Source organism: Myotis lucifugus, unplaced genomic scaffold (assembly GCF_000147115.1).
Source record: "Myotis lucifugus unplaced genomic scaffold, Myoluc2.0 scaffold_144, whole genome shotgun sequence".
Classification (NCBI taxonomy): domain Eukaryota; kingdom Metazoa; phylum Chordata; class Mammalia; order Chiroptera; family Vespertilionidae; genus Myotis; species Myotis lucifugus.
In genome coordinates this window covers 2,510,771-2,534,649 of record NW_005871192.1, presented here as the reverse complement: position 1 = coordinate 2,534,649, position 23,879 = coordinate 2,510,771, and the positions used below count along the sequence as shown (strand labels likewise).

Genomic DNA, 23,879 nt, shown 5'->3' with positions numbered 1-23,879 from the left:
TAAAAACAAAACAAAACGAAAACCCTTGTTCAAGGTACATACAATATTTATGAAGCTACCGACGTCACGATGATGCGACCAGGGTAATGCGCGCGGTCCCCATCCCTCGGTGCCGCCACCTTTCATGGTTCAGACTCTGGTTCCCCAACAGGCTTAGCAGACGAGACTGGTCTGATGCAGATGAGCACGACACAACAACGAAAAAGCAGAAACCCCCAAACTCTGGGGGAGGGAGCAGACATATCTTGGTGAAAATTCCTTTTCCTCAAGGTATTTCCGTTCCCTTTGGCCACTTCTGCTGTCCAATATGCAGGTTGAATCAAATGGTTTTGTAAGGGAGACGGGCCAGTGGGGGTGGGGTGGGGAAGAAAGGTGAGTGTCCTCCCAACTGGGTGAGGGACGCCGCCAGGTCTGAAAGGACCCACCATGATCAGCAGAGAGAACAGAGCGCTTTCCTCCCCGAAGCCCCGGCTCACCTCCACCTGCGAGGAAAGGCCCAGGTGGCCGCAGACCGAAGCCTCCCGGTGTCTCCCCGTTCCTCCCCCCTTGCCCTCCACGGACCCACATGGAGCTCTCCTGCACTTCTCACATGGGCATTGGTAGGAAAAGGCTAAGATTTCTCCGCAGGGCAGCTGAACCAAAGTTTGCACAGGAAAGCAAGGGCACCATATATTATAAATCTTCCATATCGGGTTAATATATAATACTAGAACATCTCATTCACTTAACTCACGTTATGGAAACCCTGGACAGGGTAGAACACAAATGTTTCCAAAGCGATCAACATCGGGATGAAGGAGTGTTCTACCTTCTGGCCTCAGAAAAGATTTATTTTTTTTAAGGGGGTGGGTGAGATCAGAAGAGCAAAGGGTGCAGTGGAAAGAGAATGGAAAGGTCAGGGGAGATTAAGATAGGCAATGAGAGGAATGGATTACTCTGTACAAAGACATGCAAAAACGCTCCAAATTGAGTACTAGGTGAAGAAAAAATAAACAATCAGCCTTGGTGTGTACATCTCAAGTGAACCGACGAGCTCAGCACATTGTCCGGGAGTTCAAGAGCATCGTACCTCATGAATCAATGCTTCTCCCGGCGGCAGCACTGAATCACCGGCGGGCGGGGATGTTCTGACTCCTCGCACGGAAAAGGCAGGCAGCCAGGCTCCCACCGACACAGGGCCAGGCCAGGTCACCTTGCAGGGGGCTACCAAGAAGGTAGGGCTTTCCTCCCCACCCTCTTTTTGGAAAATGATGAGTGGGCCTCTCACACCTCCAGGGTCACCTCTCAACCCTCGAATCCCCTAACAGATTGGGCAGAGCTGGGTACTAACGGATTGATTTGCCATCTTCCTTGTGCATTATTTCAACATCACATTTGGCAACAGGAAGCCTTATAAAGTCTTGGTATAGCACTTAGATACTCTCTCTCTTCAAGAAATATATTTTTATACTCTCTATGTCTCTCCATTTTTGTTAAAATACCTTTTTCGGTTCTTCCTTCTCTTCAAAGATTTTTTTTTAAAAAATGAAGCTAAAAAAAAAGCATTAAAAAACTTAGAAATGTCCTTAAGCATCCCTGTTATTTAAAGGGGGAAATGCTACTATTAGCAGACTCTGTGCAATTTTGGCAACTGAGTTTTTAATGAAAGATTCTAATATGATGTTTGAGAAATGATTGTAATATACACATACTGGAGGAACTTAAAAAAATCTCAGGTAAATCGCTTTTCTCTGACCCCGAGAATCCTTGCTCAAAGTGCTTTCTTCCCAGTACCCAGACTGGTTCAGGAACCTGCTTAGCACACATCTGTCAAATCAGACCTGTGAAGGTGTCTACCTCTAAATATGCTTTGTTTCTCTCTTTCCATAAGGTCACATCAAAGACGACACCTACATGTGTCTTATTTGGTTGACAAATCTATTTGCAATGTAACTGTTGCAGCCGGATCAACAGCATCTATCAGACTGGCCTGGGGGAGCTGGAAGGAAGTGTGGGGTCCCCAAGTTCCATATCGAAGGTCACAAATAGACCTTGCACTTACTTTAGTCACTAATTAGCCACTTGTCAACCGTCCTTTATGTAGTTCAATATGCAGAAATAGCAGCCAATACAATGCCTACAGGTTACTTGGGCTCAAGGTATTTTGGAATATAACATTTTCACGTGTTTTTCCTCAGTACCTTTTGTCCCCTCGTCACTTGATTTTGTAAAGCTCATTGTACTTGTACTTGGGGAAATTCTCCCAATGTGGGGAATTTAACTCTTAGGTATAGGGTAGTCTCTGTTTCAGTGATTAGAATAAACACCCCCATGCCTTTTATTTTTTTTTAGATTGTCAGTCCAGTTTAAAAAAGAATGAAGGTTAATCTGTCACGTCACACTGTGGGTTTGGAGGTTTTCATTGAGAGATACAACTACACATGTAAAACAATGTTTGGATGCCAACGCTAAAAAACAAGCGCTTTTGTTTACCACCATGCACAACCAATTTGTTTACAATGTGAACTTTCTGAAGGGGAAGAAATATATTGTAAGGCTTCCCTTACAGAACAAGTCAGTGTCTATGCCACTGACGGGTGGGAAATTACAGGGCCATACCCAGTACTCCCCAAATGCATGGGTGTGCAACGGCAATACTTAAGTTCCAAAGATGCAAAGAATGCTGTCATAGCCAGCATCTCTCTACTGACCCTTTATTTAAGAAGTCATGTTGTTACTGTCCACTTAATGGCTGGAGAGGGCATCCAGAGGCAGCCCTGGGCTTAGCAAAGATGCAGTTTTGTGCGAGTGTGTATGGGTCTAAGTGGTGGGAGGGGAGGGAGAGGTGGTGGAGGGGGAGAGAGAGAGAGAGAGAGAGAGAGAGAGAGAGAGAGAGAGAGAGACTGATAGTGTGTGTACCTCAGGGAACGCAGTGGGAAAGCCTAGCCCTTGTACTCAATTTCCCCTTCACAAGGGATAAACAGGCAATTACGCATCCTTTTATATTTGATGGCCAAGTGCTGAACTGGAAAGCGCACTATTAGTTTGTGTCCCTTCAGGGCCAGGGCAATAAGTAGCCAGGGGAGCTGGGGCTGAAGCAGAGAGGGTGTTGTCTGCTGTTAGTGTGACAGTCTTGTCAGCAGCGTTCACATTACTGGAAGGTAATAAAGTGACAAGTAAGTTATTAGAAAGATATGAGGTGAAATTGAACCGAAGCTTCTCGCTGCTCAGCCCAGGCTTCCCTTTCCTCCTTTGTAACGGTCCATTATTTGTTACAAACTGAACCTTGTCTGGATGCTCCATATAGAAAAGAAGATTTTTTTTTTGCAGTAAAGGTCAAATGAATTTACAGCAATGCTTTAGAGAAGAAGAATAAAGATAGTTTTATGACAACTATAGTACGTTGCTTCAAAAAATATATAGCATTATAATGAACAATAACGCTGATCCAATTCAGTGTACTTGTAAAAATGCCTCGTTTTTAACTCCCTGTTACTAGGCATTTGGATTTTTCAACGAATGCCAAAAAGACAGTACTGATGTCCAGCTATGGCCGAATGACCACATCATTCTGTGCAAGATGTGAGAATAAGGATGACAGGGCCCGGGATGGATGGGTGTCTGGGCAAGAGTGATGATACATTAACGCACCGCTCACTTCTAGTTGGATTTACATAATTCTAATGGGAAATGAGCATTGGTGGTGAGCCACTCTCCAACTACAGGAAATATGAAAATGATTCTGGGACGGATCAGATGTGGCCTTAATACTAGCACAAGTAAGACTACAACACGTGGTTTAGCGTTGCCAGATGACGTGAAAACAGAGAAGTTAGTAGGATGTTTTGCAGGAAGGTAAATGAGCTCACATTTTGATCAAGAGAACTTCAGCCAAGTAGCATTACAATCATAGCTCTGGGGGCGAGCAAAAGCAGTGATGGAAAAGGATAGACCCAGCTGGCTACCCCTCACTTCTACTCATCACAGTCAGGACGAGGCTTGACCACAGGCCGTTACTATAACCTAGGTGGACCCATAGCATCTTTTTGCTTCCTAAGGGACTCCAGCATCACTCCACACGCCAAAAAGAGTCAGAAAAAAACCCTCATGACTGCCTTGTTGGCTCTCCTGACCCTAAGGACCGTGAGCTGTTCCACACAGCTGTCCTTGCTCTTCTCCTTCCTCACCTGGTACAGGCAGGGCACAGCATTAGCATGACCATGACCCCACCCACTGCCTGGCAGAATTGCACCAGCCTGGAACACACGCTTTCAGTGCATTTGCTATTTCTTTTCTAGCTACACCCGAACAGGGGGGGTGCCTCCTCTACTTAGCGTGCCTCACTCACTGGGCCTCTGGAACAGCTGGGGTTCCCTCTGGTCTCTGTGGCACCTGCCTTTTCTCGCCCGCCTTACCTGTGGAGACCCTTCCCATTAAAAAAAAAACACAACAAAATAACACAAAGAATTGAAAGGAAAAAAACCAAAATCCTTTAATAAATATTCCGAGTTTGAGGGAATATGTATTTTTTTAAAAAAATGAAATTTGTTAGTCAGAATTTTTAAAAAAGAAGTTCTTGAGAAAGGGAGCATGTTGATAGAAAGAAGGTAAGGTTTTTCTGGGTGATTTGTTTCTTTATGAGAGCAGATGTAGCGTGTCTTATTACAGTTGAATTCTATTTACTCTGTTAGTCAATCTAACTCAACACTAACAGTCCAAGTACAAGTTAGGACTGCTCAGGTCAACTGTTAGCAGTTAGCAGCACGTCCATCTCAATCTGGTTACCGGCTTCTTTATGTTCTAATTGCCAAGGGCTCCCCTCCTCATTTGCTTGGCACACATCTGGGGTGTGTACAGAGGATGGGGAACAAAAGGTCACATTTATTTTATTTGGTGAGAACCTAATGCATGGTTTCTCCTGAGTAAAATGAGGAGAATGCCTCTGGAACAGCCCATTCATGGTATAGTCAAAGCCTGTTTTTTTTTTGTTTGTTTTTTTAAAAAAGAGCAATGTATACACTAACAGGGCTGTTAACCAGTTAAGTGCCATTTGCCTCTTACTGAAAGGGCCTGGAAATTCACAACCAAAGGAATCATATACTACAAAGACAGTGGCACCCTTGTGTTAAAGACGTTTTCAAAAACAGATGTTTATCATCTCCAGAAGGAAAATATTAACACCTGTAAACCTTTAAAAGGTGACAGGATGAACGGGGTGGCTGGACTATGACCGGAAATGCGTTACATTGGGTTGAATTATTTCAATACAATTAATGGCAGAACAAAGAGTGTCAAGCTTTTTATCACATTTTAAAAACCAAATCACTTATTACCTATCCCTTTTCCTGCTCTTTGTCATCCCCCTCCATAGCATGCAGATATTCCCTAAAGCAGAAGCTTTTCTGATATTTACAAAAGCATAGTTTAAAATGATCAGAACAGTAATTTCAACATCGTCTACTGAACATGCACATTCATAATACTTCCTAATTTTGTACCTGTGACAAAAGTCTGGTTAAAACCAATCAAATGGGAAAAAGCCGCTTGGATGAAAACCAGCGTCATTATTAATTTTCAGCCAGCACAGAATGGATGCAGCTAGAGAGAAAACACTGCACAATAGGAATCTCCTGTGAAAAGCAAATGAGTAGGGATGGGCAAAGATGAAGGGCTCCATATGAACATGCTGATCTCTCTATCCTTCCTGTTTGCAAATAAGCTGTGGGATCACCTCTTAACTAGAGTGGTAGGTAAGTTAAAACATTGCACACAGGCACACACCCTAAACAAGCAATGCGTTGGGACTAAAAGCATTGTACGTTTCATGATCCACTCCCCGTCCCTTTTAGGCAAATCGGCTTTGTGTTGGAAAATGTTATTCACCCATGTAGAAGGCCACCATTCCATCTGGGCATTTGAGGCACAAAAGTAGCAATTTGGGAAGATATTTAAGTAGGGTGAGCTGTCTAGGACTCACTGCCATTTCTCTGACAAAATGCCGCCACGCACTTCCATGTTTCCAAGCGAGGGAATTTCTACTTTGGGAATCTCGCCGCATCTAGACTTGTTCTATCTGGCTATCCACCTTAGCCCGATTGTGGCAAGTAACACACATTAGTTCTAAGCCTGGTTCATTTGCTGATGTGACCTGCTGACTTACCTAGGTAAGTCATTCACTAGGGCTACCTGACCTTTCAGGTGACATTAAATTAAACAGGCTAAACATTGATTCTGTACAGGATGAGTTCCAACAGCTCAACCAAGAGTGTACCTTTAAAAAAATAAAAATGTGTTATTTTAATAAAACTGGGTATAATTCTGTCTCCACATACTCCAAAACAGCTAGTGTTTCTGTGATCTCCTGTTGGGATGCTAAAAAAATTTCCCCCACCCTTCTGAACGGAACCACTTGGTAATGGGTCAACAGCGCAACACAGAGAACGCTAGGAGGACCAACATGTTTGCAAACAAACTTTCATTATTCTAGTTCAATCTTTCACAAACATACTGTACAGAGTCTAATATGGTATAAAACAAAAGGAAACATCTCTGTCTATTCCATTTAACACAACATCAAAATAAAGCCATTAGGACTTTGGGGAATCCAAAGGTACAAGAAAACAACAACAGTTATTACTAATTCCTCAGCTTTTTACCGTAAACATTTGTCATTTAAGAGACATAGTGTTTAGTAAGGTTTCTTTTGTACTGCAAGTACTTTTGGTCTTTCCTCACCGTGGAACAAATGAAGAATTAAATGAACCCCATAGCATCCTCTGAAGGAGATGAAAAGATAAAGCTCCAAGACACATCTAGCTTATCTCTAAGAATCTATTGTTTCTGAACTTTTCACAAATAAAAATACTGAATCCACAACTAATGATGCTTATTTTTTGGAAACAATAAATACTGTGAGGTACAATAAATCCTATAGGAATAACAACAACAGAAACATATCAATAGTTTCCTTTGGCAAATTTAACGGAAGTGAATGCTGATGTGAACATAGAAAAAAATAATTACAAAACATATGAAAAATGGAAATGAAATGAAAAGCTAAAACAAAGGGGGTCGGTATTTCTAACATTTAGATTGATGAGAAATGTTTGAGGCCATTAAATGCAGAAAAGAAATACATTCTCTTGAAATTACTGTGTACTGTTTGATAAACTATTCCTTGTTTATCTTTTTCCCCCCTTCACTTAAGAAAAAAAAAAGACAACAAAACACAGTCTGCAATGCACACCCTAATGGTTTTGGCTGCAGACTGAACTTGAGTAAATATCATCATTTAGTCAGTATGTTGTGGTAGCTGAGGCTGCCGATGTGGTTAACCAGCTCAGGCAACATGTGTAAACATCAGAAACAAAACAAAACAAAACAAAACAGGTTTGGAGAATCATCTCCCCTCCACCCCCCCCCCCTTTCTCACTCTCGATTGCTTGGTTTTAGGCTTGTTTTCATTTCTCTCCGACAAATCGCGCAGGGAAACACAAAACACTAACCAGTGAGAGATCCTGTGTTAAACCCCCGTTCTCTGGCTTTTCAGAAGGGAGTGTTGCTCAATTCAAGGTCAGCACATGTTTTAAAAGCTTCCAAGTGCGGCTGCTGTTCAATGCCTTTTGATTTTGTGTATCAAAGGGGCCTGAATCACAGCACTACTGAAGGACTTGCAACAAATCAGACAGCCATACAACAGCCCAGCCCAGCTCAGACTTTCTCTGTCTTTTTAAAGGATACGGGTTAGGTCCTTGGAAATGTGTGCTCAACTCTCTTACTGTATGCAGCTTTGTTCCATAGTGAGTAATTTGGGCTTTTGTATCCTGAAATATTATCCTGCCTCTAAAGAATAAATGCCGTGGCTGTTTCACACCACATAATTTTGTTTTCCTTTTATGTTACTTAACATATAAGCAAGAAGGATGCAATGTTGATTCTAATAACATTCGGCACTTGAAAGAATCACCAAGTGTTTCTTTTTTTTAAAGCGGTTTTCTGGTGGCCGACAAATTGGCCTGTGGTTATGTTGAGTGACTAATTGTATTTTCTTTTCTGGAAACTTGTGCAAAGTTGGCAGTTTTGTGTTAACATTAATACTTTTGTTTGGCATTTGTGCCCTATACTGACCAGACCATTTTTATGCAAGTGAATTTTTTTGTTGTTAAAAAAAGACACTTATTTAAAGTATGGCAATAGTTTAAGGGTAAAAAAGAAGCATGGATATTACACATCCCCTTGTAGTGTATGAAAAAAAGTGCATGACGGGATTTATGTACTAGTACAGGACGTTTAAAAAATCAGATCTGTGCTGTAAAGCATGCCAGCACCTCTTTATCACTATATCTAGCAGGTAGTAAAAACAAGACCATGTTTTTTGTTTGTTTTTTTAAAAAAATGTGCATTAATGCTAACATAAATGAGTAGAGCTAGCCAGCAAACTATTTTTTTCCTGCATATCTAACAGCTGGATGTAACTGTAAAAGTTAAACAAAAGAGATAAACAACATCAATACAATTGTTTTACATCATTAGCCTCTCAAGGCTATATATTTACAGGTGAATCTGCCATGCTGTAGTTGAAGATTCTCTCAAAACTTTAAAGTTCACAAAAGACAGCTATTAAGAAGTTCCTTTTTTGTTTCATTTTTCTTTTTTTTTTATCCCTTTTCTTTCTTTCTTTCTTTTTTTTTGCAGGCAACAGTCATGGGTACAACAAACTGTCTCTTTGGAGAGGACCAAGAATTACCAATCTGTCAAAATTTGGGCTACTTGCACGCTTTATGTGTGTGTATGTGTCTTTAAAGGGTACTTAGCTTTCACTCTCAAATGAAAGGTCCCACCCCTTTTCCAAAACTATAAAGGAAAAAAAAAATTCAAAAGCACTTAGTGTTTACCATTTTATATCTAAAGAAAAGAAAATGTGTGTGTGTGTGTGTGTATGTAGATGTAGAGGCATACGTGTGTACACGTACACACACACACACACACAAGTACACAAGCACACACTGACTATGGCAGTTCAAATATGTAGGCCGTCTGGTGAGAGCTGGCATTGGTAGTGTCCGTTCTGAGACTAATCTACTGACACGAAGGGAATGTTTTTGTGGAGATTAGGGTTCTGACTGTGCCGGTTTCGGCTTCGCACAGAGGAAAACATCATGTTGCAACCGGGGACTTTGCACTTGTGCATTTCCCGCAAATGCACCGTTTTGTAGTGCACCCTCAGGGTCCCCTTGTTGCTGTACATTTTGTGGCAAATGTTGCACATGATCCCACCATTGCTCCCGGACAAGCTGTTGAACATCAGAGATCCCGACACTTCAGCCCCCAGGCCGCCGGGGAGGGCGGGGGCCTCGGCCTTGTGAGCGGACTCCCCACTGTCACTCGCCCCGTCGATGTCGTCGAGAAGGATGCCCTCGTCGCTGCCCGCGTCGGACTCTCGGGAGGAGTGGATGCTGCTGCTGGACTGCAGGCTGGAGGTGGTGCTCAGGTCCAGGACCATGTAGTCCTCCGCCATGCCGCGCCCGTACCCGTTCAGGTGCGAGTCTTCGGTGCCGCGGGGGAGGAGGCCTCTTCCCTGACGTCCAGGCCCAGGGGGTGCTGGGCTCCATAGATCTTCATCAAAAACTCATCCCGGAGGTCCTTGCTAAGGGAGGGCTGCGAGGAGTCCAGGCCCATGTCATCGAGTTCTTTGGTCAACAGTTTCCGATGCAGATTTATGTTGGCACTGTGTCTAGGAAAACAAGGGGGAAGGGGGGTGAGGGGTGGGTCGCGGGTAGCGGGCGGGAAGGGGGAGAAAAAGGAGAGCATTTTAAAATGGATTCGGCTTTTCGCTAGGCATCAAATAAGCACATTCATTGCTAATTACACCATTATAAAAGCAAACATTTCCCCACATCCTCAGGATTTGGGAATAAGTGGTGGTGGGAAGTGCAATAAGGGAGCTTTTCATTAACATAATTTTTATAAGAGAGTAAAATTCTTCAATGGTAGGGTGAATGCGAACCCAGGCACCTTTTTCTCAATGATTGTTCTGTTTGCTTCGCTAGGTAGCAGCATCAGCTACAGACAATCTCAAAGCAGAGGTTTTAGAACAGAAATTAAGTGGGATAAAAGAATGAGAACTTGCTGCTTATCAAAACTGAATATTTTAAATTGACCTAAAAACAGAAAACCTTTTTTTTTTCTACAGCAAACACTTCATTTAAAAAGGATCCACTTTAAAAATAGTATATAATCTAGGTAATTTAGGTTTAACTTAGAAAATAATGAAATCTTGCCCCTCACCTTCCCACACTTCAAGTTTTAGGTAGGAAAAAAAAATTAGCTGAGTATATTAGCAATTAGAAATAGGGTTACAGACTTTTTAACATAAATCCTTTTCCCCAGATTCACTGGGATATCAGCTAAATCTAATAGTAAAACATTTTACAATTTAAAAGTTTTCAGAAGTTGCTACATTTTAGAGTTGAAACATTTTCATTTAATTATTCTTTTTAAAGTTGAAAAACAGTTACTGCTTTTGGAAAAAAATAAAACCCACCCACCTTTAAAAAAAATCACATTAAACAATAGGAAACCCAAAGGGACAAAAGGAATAAAATGCCCACAATAAATACAAAAAAATAAATCAATCACAATGATAACATATGGTCTCTGTAGTGTAACAATGGAATCTGTATTTCTTAGACAAGCAAAACTTTTCCTCCACTCAGTGAGTGCTTTGCTTGTGTAAAAAAAGGTAGGATTTGTCCCAGAACATCCATAGGGATGTCATGACTTCCAAAACCTGACATGTCATTATCGATCTGAAAACATCGCCTTTGTATTTACACCCCCCATTTATTTTCAAAGTGCCCTTGGGCATATACCTCTCTCCACCTGCAAAGGCTCACATGTTTCACAAGCACCTAAATTGAGGGCTACCCTTCCAGAAGATAAACCAGTAAACAAATTACAGATACATAAAAGCTTCTCAATGATGGCAGAAGCTCTACATCTTGGAGAAGTCATTGTGATAATCGAAATGACCTAGAATAGCCAGCGTCAAGTTCAACAGACCTCCTGATTACTAAATAGAAAGTATGGAAGACCCAAACGAGTCACTGCATTTGGTGACAAGCATGGCTAGTATTTTTTAGAGGTGGTTGAGAGGTATGTGCCTCAGAGACAAGAAAGGTGAGAAAGACTTCCCCACCTTTCCACACAAAGCAATAAATATATATAGCACTCTGGGTTTGAAGGGGGCGAGGGGCACAGCCCTCTCCACACTGCGCTTAGGAAGGCTGAGCTTACCTTGTGATAATAAGATCAGCTTTCTAATCTTTTGCTAAATCGATCACAAAAGAAAGCAAGAATGAGAGACAGAGAGAGAGAAAGAGGGAGAGAAAGAGAGAGAGAGAGAAAACAAATTCACATTCTAGACATTTGGTTTTTAAAAAAACAAACAACAATATAGGGATTTTAAATGTTCTGATCACAAAATCATTTTCTGTCATAAGCGATCATCTCATATGCTGTCTTGATGATTTTTAGATCAGCTGCATAATCCAAAAATCATAAATGAAATTAAGATAAAACAAATTCACAGCATCAGCGTCATCCATAAATGAGTTCTACACAGATGCATGCAGGGTGCAGACAGGTGAATGATGAACAGAAGTTGTCCCCATGATCCCTGCTCTGACACAGTCTCCCCGTTTCTTGGTGTCAGATGGCAGATACTCTCTCCAAGTGCAGGTTGCTAAGCAGAGTGCAGGAAATGCCTACTGCGACATATGGGTATGACACCACCAGAGCTATTACAAGAACGTGGAAATAGAGTTACACTATGCACTATCACTCTGCTGACAAAACAATCTGCCAGCTATAAGCAGCTCAGGAAATCGTACACTTCGCTGTTTATTATGTTGAACACCCTCCCTCCCTTTCTTAATTTCACAAGCACACATTTTGCAACTGACTGCAATCTAGAACTCTGTGTTGCTTCTCAGACATCTGCAGTTACCACTCCTAGACTGACTGCTGAGAACACAGCAGTCACGTAAAGAAACACTGAATGAGGAAGAATAAATTAACATTGACAAAAGGACCGACTGATCACCCAGATGGACATATCTTTTCTAAAATGACTTGTGAAATTACACATCTCCACCGATATGTTACCAGGAAGAGATGTTTCTCCTCATTTCTCACTTACAGCAATAGAAATCTGTAATCTAATTAGATGATGTACCAGCCCTCAATATCTGTCAGCCAAACGATGTGCAGAAATGTGTAGACCCGCTCTGGCCCTCGGCTCAACAGTGTCCCTTTTCCGCTGTCAGCAGTACTGTTGGCCTCTGCTAATATAATTACATTGACTTTTATTCAATTAAGTGCCATCCTTCGGTTAAAAAAAAAAGCTACTTTATCAATTGATTCAGGTGTAATGCAATAATAAAGATGAACTCATGGCAGTGCATTAGCTCTGCTGTTCGTAACTTCAGTACATGGGTTCATTCATGGTAGTCGATTTCCATTATGCAACCACAGTTCAAGGGAATTGATTCTTTTATGTTCATTTCTTAATTTATTCCATTTTTGTTTAATAATCCTCCTAAATGCCATATGCAAAACACTTGAAGTGGGGACAGGAAGGATGAGCTGTGGCAAGCCTGCTAGTTGACTCTCATGATAGTGAGCTTTTGAGATTTTCTAACAAACTCACACAGTATCGCTGGGGTAGTAAGAGGAAAAGCAGGAGGAGAAAGACTGAACTCCTTAGAGTACTGATCCTGTCCCTTCAGACGTTAGGTTCAGCCTCTAGAGAATGGACAAATGGCAGCACTTGCTTTTAACAAAGACCTATTGTCAGACTCTGGCATCAGCCAATCCAAACCATTAACTGTCACAAAATACTGTTTTCGTGAAGAGATACAAAGACCTGGGGCCAACAGCAACTTTCAAGTTTATTTGGATCAGAGAAGTGAAGAGGTAAGCAGAAAGGGAAGATGAAAAAGGCACAGAAAGAACTCATGCTATACACAGAGGATCCCCAAATGGGAGGAAAACCTCAGAGTTCTGGAAATAGGAGGACCCCCTTGTAGAGGAAGAGGAAGCCATATGCAGTTGTATAAGTGGAGGAAGGAATCCACGAAGGAACCAATTTTGAGTGCTCTAGAAAGAGAGATGGTTTATCTAGAAAACAGACTGTTTTGAATGTTTGTCTCCAGAAAAGGGGGAGAAATAATCATTAACAAAATTCCAGAATGTATTAGAACTTATATATTACGAGATTATAACTGTATAAAAGCTGTTTCTACTTGCTTTGATTAGGTCAGCAATAGAGATATGAAGAGGCAAATTCCTCTCACAGAAAAAAAATGACTGGGGTAGAGAGAGAAGATGAATTCACCAGCAGAAATGATAAGGTTCTGGTATTATTAGGGATCTGGTCTTCATGAACACAGTAGTGCTTATTAAAAGACTAGTTCAAAACTTAGCTCCAAGATGCTCACTTTCAAGAATAACACAAACTAAATCTGATTCGACCTCCAGTCTCTTGCAGTAGACTGCTTTGCACATGGGAGATGCTGAAAAATACATTTATTTGCTTTCAATCAATATTATGCATGAGTCTTAAGAAGCTTTCCCAAAAATGCACTGTAGAAAACAATGATCCCAAGATTGGAATCATGTAACAGAGGAATATTTAAGCAAATACAATGGTAATACAGCAGAGGGTAATTCTGACCCCATTAATAACCCACTAGTGTGGTGCAAGGAACTGCTATGTAATTAGGGCATGAAACAGTCCTATACTTTGGGCTATGCTTGGAATTACAATGTTCCCTCAGACCCTCTGCACTCTTTCCTAACCATTCCATACTGTGAGTTTACCAAAACCTCTTGAAGACTAAGATCACCCTTAAAAGCAAAAAGTAACGAGGTCTATATTATATAGGAGAGATCATAACACCAAACTTATTTTTTGAAATGCTAAGTAGAAGTGTGTGTGTGTGTATACTAGTATGTATATATGTATATATATGGGGATAGAGAGATACATTTACATCCAATCTGGAAAAATCTAGATGCCAGGTTTGAGTGTACTGTGGGATATTGAATCAACAATATTCCTGGACAGAAATGTAAATCTGCTATCCAAATTGACAGAAGAAAAATTAATTTTGCCCCACTTAATTCTCTTCTTATCTGGCTTGCTATAACACTACCTGTTGTCCTTAACTGCTCAAAATTTTTATATTACCATTTATTAATGGTAGGATACTTAGTCTTGTGAATTAAATGACATTTTTGATAGTATGCATTTCTGCAAAAAACTAGTCTGTTTTATAGGTTATTATTTAAAAATTCTCTCCAGAAGATCTGAAAACCATTCCTAGCTCAGAAAAAAAAAATTCAATGTAAAATTCTAGTGAACAACATTTTTTAAAAAAATACATAAAGTACATATTAAATGCAAGATGTAAAAAAGCTAAGCAAATTCTTGCAAATTAAAAGTATGAAATGCAGTCACTTCAATCCCTTTCAATATAAAACAAATCATCCACACTGGTCACGCAGACAGTTCCCACTACATTCAAATTATTCACTTGAAGATAAGCTCCCACCAAACTCTTCAGGGGTTTAGCTAATTTACTGCACAGATACGGCACGTCTGTTGTAATAACAGGTAGGATGTATTGGGGTCGACCATTTATCAGAATTAGACTTCTTTTCTCAATTCGCAGTGAATTATGCTGCCTACATGACTCCCCTCTCTCAGACCTGCCATCCCCTCACGGCCCCTAATGTGGCAGGCAAACAAAATTGGCAGTCTCATCTTGTCAACAAGGGGCGATTCTCCTGAGAAGCCATTTAACTTTGCCGAGGAAGCAATGTATTAATGTGCCCGTCCCAGGAATGTTAATCATCTTCAAGCTTCCGACCTAACTTTGACATGAATGAAATCACCAAATTTGTTTACTAAATGAATCGTAATATGCTAATAAGAAAGCGTGACACACACCGAAAAGCCAAACAGATGGTTTGTTTACTCCACTTTGCAACTTTATAAATGTTGTAACTCTGAAGATGTTAGTGAGAATTATTGGTTTGTTGGCAGAGGCAAATGTGTCTTTTGCATACTAAATCTGGCGCTACAGTTAGAAAACAATTTGTCATTGCTGTGGAATGCATAAAAAATGTTGATGTGGTGATGGCTTTTGGGAAAGCAGATAGAGAGAAGGAAATGTGTATGTGGGATGCTCAGGCTAAGGGTAGTATTAATATCCAACCGCCCCTGTTCCCTAGCCATTTTACTTTTGAGTTGTATCTGACACATCAAGGCTTCTCAAGGGCCCCGATTATTCGATAGGTACCTGTTGCACTGTAACGTGAGACACTGTTACATGTGAATAGGAAGATGTTTTCACAGCATTTTCTCAACCAGGCAGTTCATATGGTGCTCAGTTTACTACTATTGTTGGAAAGAAAAAGCCAAGCCAAGAATGCTGGCATCTTTTTAAGGGTTTAGATAAATTTTAGGTAAATTTTCGAATTTTATGTTTACCCTGAACTAACTCTCAAGTCTTCCATTCTTTGATTTACAATCTGACTTATATAGTCTAGAAGACATATTCCCAAAATAGAAATGCATTTTTTTCTCTTGATTTTCAAAAATTTGTTTTAAAACTTTAGCTTTCTTTTCTAATGTGTACAACATGGAACATCAATTTCTTTCTGAGATTGGAAAGAAATTGGAAATACTTGCTAAAAATATTAAAAATGTTTTACATCATTAACATGATTAAATTATGATCTTTCAAAAAAAGAAAATAACAGTAGGAATGTATGAGTTCCCCAAGAAAGGGGACAGAATTTTGTAGATGACATTACTATTTAGCTATGGCCTCTTCTTGAATTCATTCTATGTTGAAAATGAAACTGTGTAAGGTACATGAACAAAAACAATGCACAAAATCTAACTTATGTCTTTGGTTAAATGATGTTAAAATTGCCAGCAGAAACATGAAAACTTCCAACCAGCAATGCACCTATGCTACTAAACACTTCGATTTTTAGAAACGTTCAGTTGACTTTTGTAAAAATCTTTTTACTTTTCATTCCCATAAGTATAGTGGAAGAAGCAGAATTTTGTATGAAAGAGGTGCTTATTTCTCCCAATATTCTTAACCACCCCCCTCAACTCCTTAGTCCTATCTATATAATTGAGACTACCGCGAATCTTGTGGGATTCCCTAGTGTATCACTATGTAGTGCTGAAATGTTTACCTGTCTGCAGAAGAGAAATGAGAGCACAAAGTGATCGAAAGAAACCACTGGGTTCATGTTGCTGCCCAAGGATCACTCTGGAGTAAGAAACATTAGCGGCTATCCCAGCCTGACGCTTCTATCTCATTTGAAACATCTCCTCATTCCTGACCAACAAAGAAAATTTCAATAAAGTACTTTTACTGGTTTAACAACAGAGAGCTCCAGGGATTGTCAAAGTGCTAAGCCTTTTCCAAGGAGAGAAGAAATCAGCAGCTCAAATATAATTAACCTTCCATTCTCAATGCAAACTGCCACGCACAGGAGCTGTGCAGCCTATTAGCTAAGTCATAATGGCCGACAGGCAGAAGCAAAATTGGTCAAAAAGTTGGCTGCTGCTGTCATATTTTTGGAATTATGATTAATGGCACTAATAATGCGGATGATTACTGATATGTGTATCTCCAGCAGTTTATCATATTGCTCTGGCTGCCTACACAATAAACAGGATGCTATCATTTACCTCTTTATTGAAGGCAATCCTTCTCTTGAAGGAGCATATTCTAATTACTTCGTAATGTTTTATGTCTTAAACATTTTGCAGCTCTGGACCTTGCCAACTGCTTCGTGTCTACCATTGATTAATTACTGAATGTTTAATCAAAATTTAGAACCTAATGTAGTCATTTATGAGCTCACTGCAGTGCCAAAGTAGTTAGGCTTTGCTCCCAAGTTTGGAGAGGGTTGGGTTCAAAATCAAATCCCAGCCATGCATGAGGATCCAAGAATTTCACCTTGGGTGCTCTGAGGTTGCCAATTCCATCTCTGCTGATGAATGGGAGGTAATCTAACTACAGGGTAAACAGCATCTTTACCTACCCTCTTCCCATTGGACTTCCCTTTCCTCTTTCCCCCAATTCTCTAACCCACAGAGCACCTCCATTGGCTGCTTCTGTGAACAAGAAGGTTCTCGTGAATGCCCATCACGAGAACATAGTTTTGAAGTGGTTAAACAAGTGAACAATAATTTGCTGGGACAAATACATGAGTTTTTTTTTTAATGTGGATTTTTTATGGTACTGTCATACAACCATTCACCGTTGAAGTTAAGTGTTTTTTTAATACCATTACTGAACTGCTGAAATGGATGCTAATATAGCTTGGAGTGCTAATGTCAAGTCCTGGTAATAAAAAAGACAGACTGCTGAATGAAATAATTTCAAGTAAAAAATAGAACAAAAGTGCTCTCTCTCTTGCTCTCCACTTTTATTGAATTGGGACTGACTGAGCCAATTGCTTTAGAAGTCTGTAAAACACAATTACTAGTGAGCGAACTGACCCACCAGTGCCCCCGCAGTGACAGAGCAGACTAAGAAGGCAGCTGAGTTCGAGCGCTTCCCTCAGCTGGCCATCAGACCGAAGAGGCTTTCTTCTGGAGATCTGTTGTACTCACTGCCCAAATCCGTCTTCTTTTACGGACAAAATCTTGTTATTTCCCAACAATGTGATAACATAACCTCCTATGTTACCTTCCAAGATAAAAATGTCTATTCCAGCAATTAAGGATGACTTGTCTTTTGATATCCTTATTTATGAGGGTGTTCCTGTGTAAACACACATATACATTTTGTGGATGTATTCAGATTAGAATGCTAGCATAATTTTTGAATAGCTGGTAATAATTCAGATTGATCTATGCAATAGAAAAATGGAGGCATCACTTACATATGTTCCGTTAGCAACACTTGGCTTTTTTTTTTCCTAAGGTAAAGTCAAAATAATTAGAGCAAGCAAGAAAAAGAATTAAAGTAGAAGTGGGTAACATTTTTCCTCCTAGTTAATAAAAGAAGTAATAAACTCCATAAAGTACTAGAGTTACGATCACTAACACTTCAGGCATAACAGCTTTTTACCAGGAATTTACAACTCCTGTTTTAATTCAAGCAGCTTGCATTAGGACATAAAATGTAGGTATTTTTTAAAAGAGTAGCTTTATGTTAAATAACTGAAGAAAAATTGTCCTTTCCTAAAAAGTACTCTTTCTTTCTCTTTCCTTGGCCTGCTTCTCTCTCACACACGCAGGTGCACACATACACACCCCTCTTGTCACTCAAGAATCAAAGTTACTAAATCCCTTTCCTCTGACATTTTTTTGCAAGGGTAGACTCCTTTCATATTCGGCCACATTCATCGATTTGAAGCTTGTGGGAGTCTTACAGCAAAAACATGAAATGATTTCTGAGAAGGATTTTTTTAAAAGAAAGAAGAAATGCTGTAGCCCAACCTTCACTATGACATTTCAACAGAGAAGGAAGTCTCCCTTCTTCTTAGCACAACAACTGATCACTTACAGCAAGAGAGAGCTGGCAGAAGCCTTTCACCTATGAGAGAACCATTTTTTACCAGGTTTGATACAAGTGAATGTTAATACATGTGTGCAGTCTTACAGCCTGCTTCCTGGGGGAGATGGCCTATGTATTTTAAAAAATATTATCCGCAAAAATGAATATCTCAAATGAATAATTATTTGTGAGAAAGATTCACATCAATAAAGACTACCAGAGGTTCAGAGAGATGGTGGTGGACCCAAGAGAGGTAGAAATCAGGGAGACGACTCTTTCACAATGGCCTCAGCGTGAAAAATACCGCCTGTGCATCCTGCATGTGCATCCTGCCCTAAATGCTCTTTTGCCTGAATGTTCAAGATAATGCTCCCAAGAGCAGTAGCTTGTTCCTTTAGAGGGGAGGTAAGAATAAGGGGCATATGGAAGCGTTAAGTTTGTGCAATGGAAGTTATGTAGCCACGAGAGATTTAGTGTAACCCCCATCAATAGAAATCTGTAAAAATCTCTTTGTTGTCATGAAAAGGAAGCAGTCGCCTGCCACTAGGCTTTGCTGTCTATTTGGTAGGCAGCAGTTGGGTGGAAGTGACTGGTGTAGTCCTGGGACTGGAGGAGGGAAAGGTCAGCAGAGGCTTAAATGAGCTTGTCTTACATCCAGCTGGGCCAGCAGGAGGTCATTAGGAAGATAGGAGGCTCACTTTAGGCTTGACAGAGTCTCTCCCCGTGACACAAGGAGACTGCTTTGCTCCCTGCTCTTCTCCCAGCGTATAAAAGGAACCCCAGAGACAGGAATGACACCGGAGTTTATCTTACTACCAAAGTTTCGCTTGAGGAGGGCACAACCAGCAATTACTCAGAGGGGGATTTATTTTGTTTGTTTGCCTTTGATGGAAGGTAATGGAAATAAGTACAAAAGACCTATTGATCTGTTGGCTCTACTGTGAAACCAAATAGAGTAACAGGGGAAAAAATCACTTCCTTAACATTTAGAAGTCAGAGGAACTGCACCACTTCACTTCATGAAAGAATTGTGGAAAAGGAGAATTGCAGTTTGACTGGCAAATGTATAGGACACGAGATAAATGGCTGATACCTTAAAATGTTCTCTTCTTGCATTTGGAGAGGATTAACATACTGTATTCGACAGCTAATTATATTAGGGCAAATATACTAATAGTTACCTTGAATTGGTGCTAAGTGGCTCATTTCTGGGAGGTATTGCCTAGTGGAATCAAGAGTATTTATTAAAAATCTTTCCTTAGAAAAGTTCTCTGTAAGTTTCCAAGCATAGAGAATGATGGGAGAAAAATGGATGTTGCTGCTGAGAAGGTGATAACAGGAGGCAGGTAGCATGTTTTCGCATCTTCACCTCTGTTGTTAATCTATGCAGTGGCTCATCAGAGGTAGCTCATGTTAATTTATTCCTGCACACCTGTACCGGGCTGGAAGTCAGGTAATAAGACAAGCAAAAACTATACATCTCTGCTTTTTAGCTACAGCTACCCAGAGGCCTGTATACGAACAAATGTAGTTCTGGAGACATCAGCAGGTTTTAATAAACCAAATACAGATGTCCTACTCCATATAAATCAAGAAGTTTACATGTTTAAATCTGGACGAATTTAACTAGCAATCAAAGAGAAGGTTTGCACTTGGTACCAATGGTTGCCTTATATTTATTTATAAATCACCCAAAGCAAATATTATTTTGTTTTTAAATTTATTCATGGAGCAAAATCACCTTTCCTACACCTTGAAAATCAAACATATACACTTTACCTTTCTGATAAAACTTAAGACAAACTTTGGCAATTATTGGCCACTATTCTCAGAGGAAGAGAGGTACAAAGATGGTGAAAGTCCTGTTATGATGAAAAACAAAGAGACATATACTTCTTTCTATGCAAATCACCTAGTTTCTGTATAGAAAGTCTTCCTTTTAAATAAGGGAGTTTTAAAATTGCCAATCACTAAAGCAGATGTAAACAGATTTTAACATATTAGCAAATGGGAAGAAGAGGACAGAGGGTATTTGTGTATTTTCTGAATAAAAATCAACTGGCATTAGTAAATGGGCGTCCCTTAAATATAGGTGATCCATGGCCACTCAGCCCTCCCAGGGATCAAAATTCCAGACAGAGGATGAGAATGCGACCAAAGGCAAACTAGGCCCAGCTAATTCTATGACAGTGTCTTCTAGAAAATTCCTCTTATGGGGACTGTAGGTTCTAGGCCAGTTAGTTATTTTTACTTCTTCTCAGGGAGTATTCATCTGTATTCTTCAAAACTGAGGGCCAACCTCCTGTTCCCTGACAGAACAGCATCTTAGTAGCAGAAAAATCATGGGATAAACAAGAAGGAAGGAAAGAAAGGAGTTTAGAGACTTCCAGGACTAACACTACATAATATTATCATCTTATGGTATCATAGTTCTTTAGAGAGAAAATAATTTACGTTATTCTAATAGCCACCTACCCACAGAATGAATTGGCTTTTGTGTTTACTAGCTTGCTCTTTGTCGTTAGTGTGGAATGGTGGTCCTCTCTGCTTTTGAATTTTGCAAACTCACACTCATTCACAACAGTTTCAAGAAGGAGGCTTAGAATCCTCAGCCATTGCTAACCTTGTGTGCGCACCACTCTCTCTCCTTCTCTCTTTTTGTTGTCTTTAGACAAAGAACATTCTTGCTTATCAAAAAGCCTTCAACTTGATCTTATAAAATCTAGAAAGAACATAGCAATGATCTGGAAATCTCTGCTAACCAGCTGCCAAATCTAAAACACAGTATTTAACATCTTTTTACTTTCATCTTACTAACATGCCTATCTAGAGACAAAAATACACTTCCCTCGTGTATAACCTTCTTGGAAGAAGCCCAAGAAGGTGTGTATGCTGCTCTGTTAAGGTGTTCTAAGCCCAAAGACAAGAAGGCTGCTTTCATGAACAGAAGGGAAGGGGTTATTCTGTTAGTTTTATCACAGGCATCCTAGAAACCCTGTAGCCTTGCGTACTTCAGCCCCCAGTCCAAATCCCCTCTAATGCTTTATTTGCACAAGGAAGACATTGTGCAGTCAAGGGTGGATGAATCGAGACTCTGGGGAGAGGAAAGAAATGGGCCCGAGGACAGCAGGATTAAAGGCAAAGGATGGTTTCTGTTTGAGAAGGTCTTGGCTCAAAGAAAAGAAAACTTGTCTTGGCTTCATTGCAGAGGAAAAAGCAGGGGCCCAAAATTCCTGGGGTTCTCGTGACGAACACAGGAAAAATGAAGAGAAGGGGAAGGTGAGTCTAAGCGGGTAGATCAGAGATGTGATTCAAGAGGATTTGTGAATAAGATTAAATTACAGGTCAATATTAGCTGACAAAATGGTGATAAAAGGCTGAATGAAACAGAGATACAATTATGTTCGAGTGCAATCTGCTGAGATGCAGGAGAAGGCTGGTATCCAAAAGGCCTCACTGTTTCCGGATATTTGGTAGTAAATATACTTGCGTTGTATATTATTTCAAGTCATAGACTCAACAGGGATGAACACGTTTCTTCTTAGCCAAAAATGTCAAAATTAAAGTATCACAATTTTTTTAAGCTTTTAGTGAGGGATTACAATATTTGAATATTCTTGAAAAGCAAATTTTCAAGTGAGAATCAAATTACTTTCTTTGTACAGTATTTTTTTTCAATTTTCTTCACTGATCATGTGTGACAATATCCAGAATTTAAAAGATTAGCTGTGATGGGATATTTCAGCCAAATAAAATGTACCCCCTGTCTTGTGAGGCTTCCCTATATGACTAAACACACCTGGAGAATATCAGTACTGTTTTCCCACCTAGAATATACTAGTTATCCTAGACACTGGCCTATCCTATATAATCAAAGGCTAATATGCAAATCGACTGAATGACAGAACAACCGGTCGCTATGATGTGCACTGACCACCAGTGGGCAAACACTCAACGCAGGAGCTGCCCCCTGGTGGTCAGTGTGCTCCCACAGGGGGAGCGCCGCTCAGCCAGAAGCCAGGCTCACAGCTGGCGAGCGCAGTGGTGGTGGCTGGAGACTCTCCCGCCTCCGTGGCAGCACTAAGGATGTCCACCTGCCGGCTTAGGCCTGCTCCCCAGAGAGCGGGCCTAAGCCGGCAGTCAGACATCCCCCACGGCTCCTGGACTGCTAGAGGGTGCAGGACAGGCTGAGGGGCACCTCCATGAGTGCATGAATTTCATGCACCAGGCCTCTAGTGTTTCCATAAGCCTGGTCACTTGGCAAGCTCCCAATACTTAGAATAAAAATGGAGACTGAAACATTCCCCTATCAATAAATGCTTTTTCCTCAGACAAACCACCTTTTCAACAGTACCTCCTTATACATTAGGACATAAAAAACACAGTGACATAAAGGAAAGCACCAAGCTTTGGGTGTTGTAGCCTTTTGGACCCAGAGTCATTTTATTCCAGTGTTATGACTTGCAATATTTTCAGCAAGCAAACTGAAACAGTGATAGGAATTCATGCAAATAGGCTTAAATTTTGGCTTGTCTTCAAACACTCCATTTCCATAAATATTTTATGCAGGTTTTCATGAGTCTTTTATTTTTGTTAAAAAAAAAGAATCCAATGCATTAACCTCATTATCACTAGTGCACTATTTCAAATTTAAAAGAATGAACATTACTCACAAACTTGGGGAGGAAGAGGTTGGGTACAGTATTATATTTTATTATTTAAAGTACTATAGCTATCTTATCTACCATATTCTGGGACTGTCTACGATACCCTGGAACTGAAAAGAATTTTGTGATCATAAACCATTTTTTACAGAACAAGGTAAAAAGGAGTGGGGGGTAGGGGACTAGGGAGGGGAAAGCTTTAAGAAGATAGATTTCTCTTCAAAGCATGTTTTGAGTTGTAGAAAGTAAGCCACATTTTCTCAGAAATTTTGCTTTTCATGAATTGGACCCCTTGAGCTATACTTCAGTACAATAAAACTATTTTAACTTTTATTTTTAAAAAGACTAATCTTTAAAATATGAAGACAAAACAGAGTATTCCAGAAGCAGGTCACTACTTTTCAGTGGTACTTCCATTAAATGTTACATTGTCAAAGAATTCTACCTAATTGATAAGCACTAGAATTTGGGTGGTGGCTACTTGCAAACTTCCTAGTTAATTTTGTTTCTTCCACATCTATTGACTTTTAGCATGTAATAAAATTTTCTCTAAAAATATTTTTAAAAGACAATGTAAAACCAAAAAAACCCACATCCAATATAATAGGGAGAATTAACTGGTGTGTCACTGGTTGGG

General features: G+C 40.2%; 1 protein-coding gene across 1 annotated transcript in view; it reads right to left on the bottom strand.

The window, feature by feature from the left end:
* Positions 1-4,982: 4,982 nt before the first annotated feature.
* The window catches only part of BNC2 (basonuclin 2), a 295,227-nt gene continuing 276,330 nt past the window's right edge, over positions 4,983-23,879 (bottom strand). The window contains 2 exon segments of the mRNA XM_023758914.1: positions 4,983-9,537; positions 9,540-9,712. Of these exon segments, the coding sequence (XP_023614682.1) occupies positions 9,053-9,537; positions 9,540-9,712 (658 nt within the window). The 3' untranslated portion in view covers positions 4,983-9,052.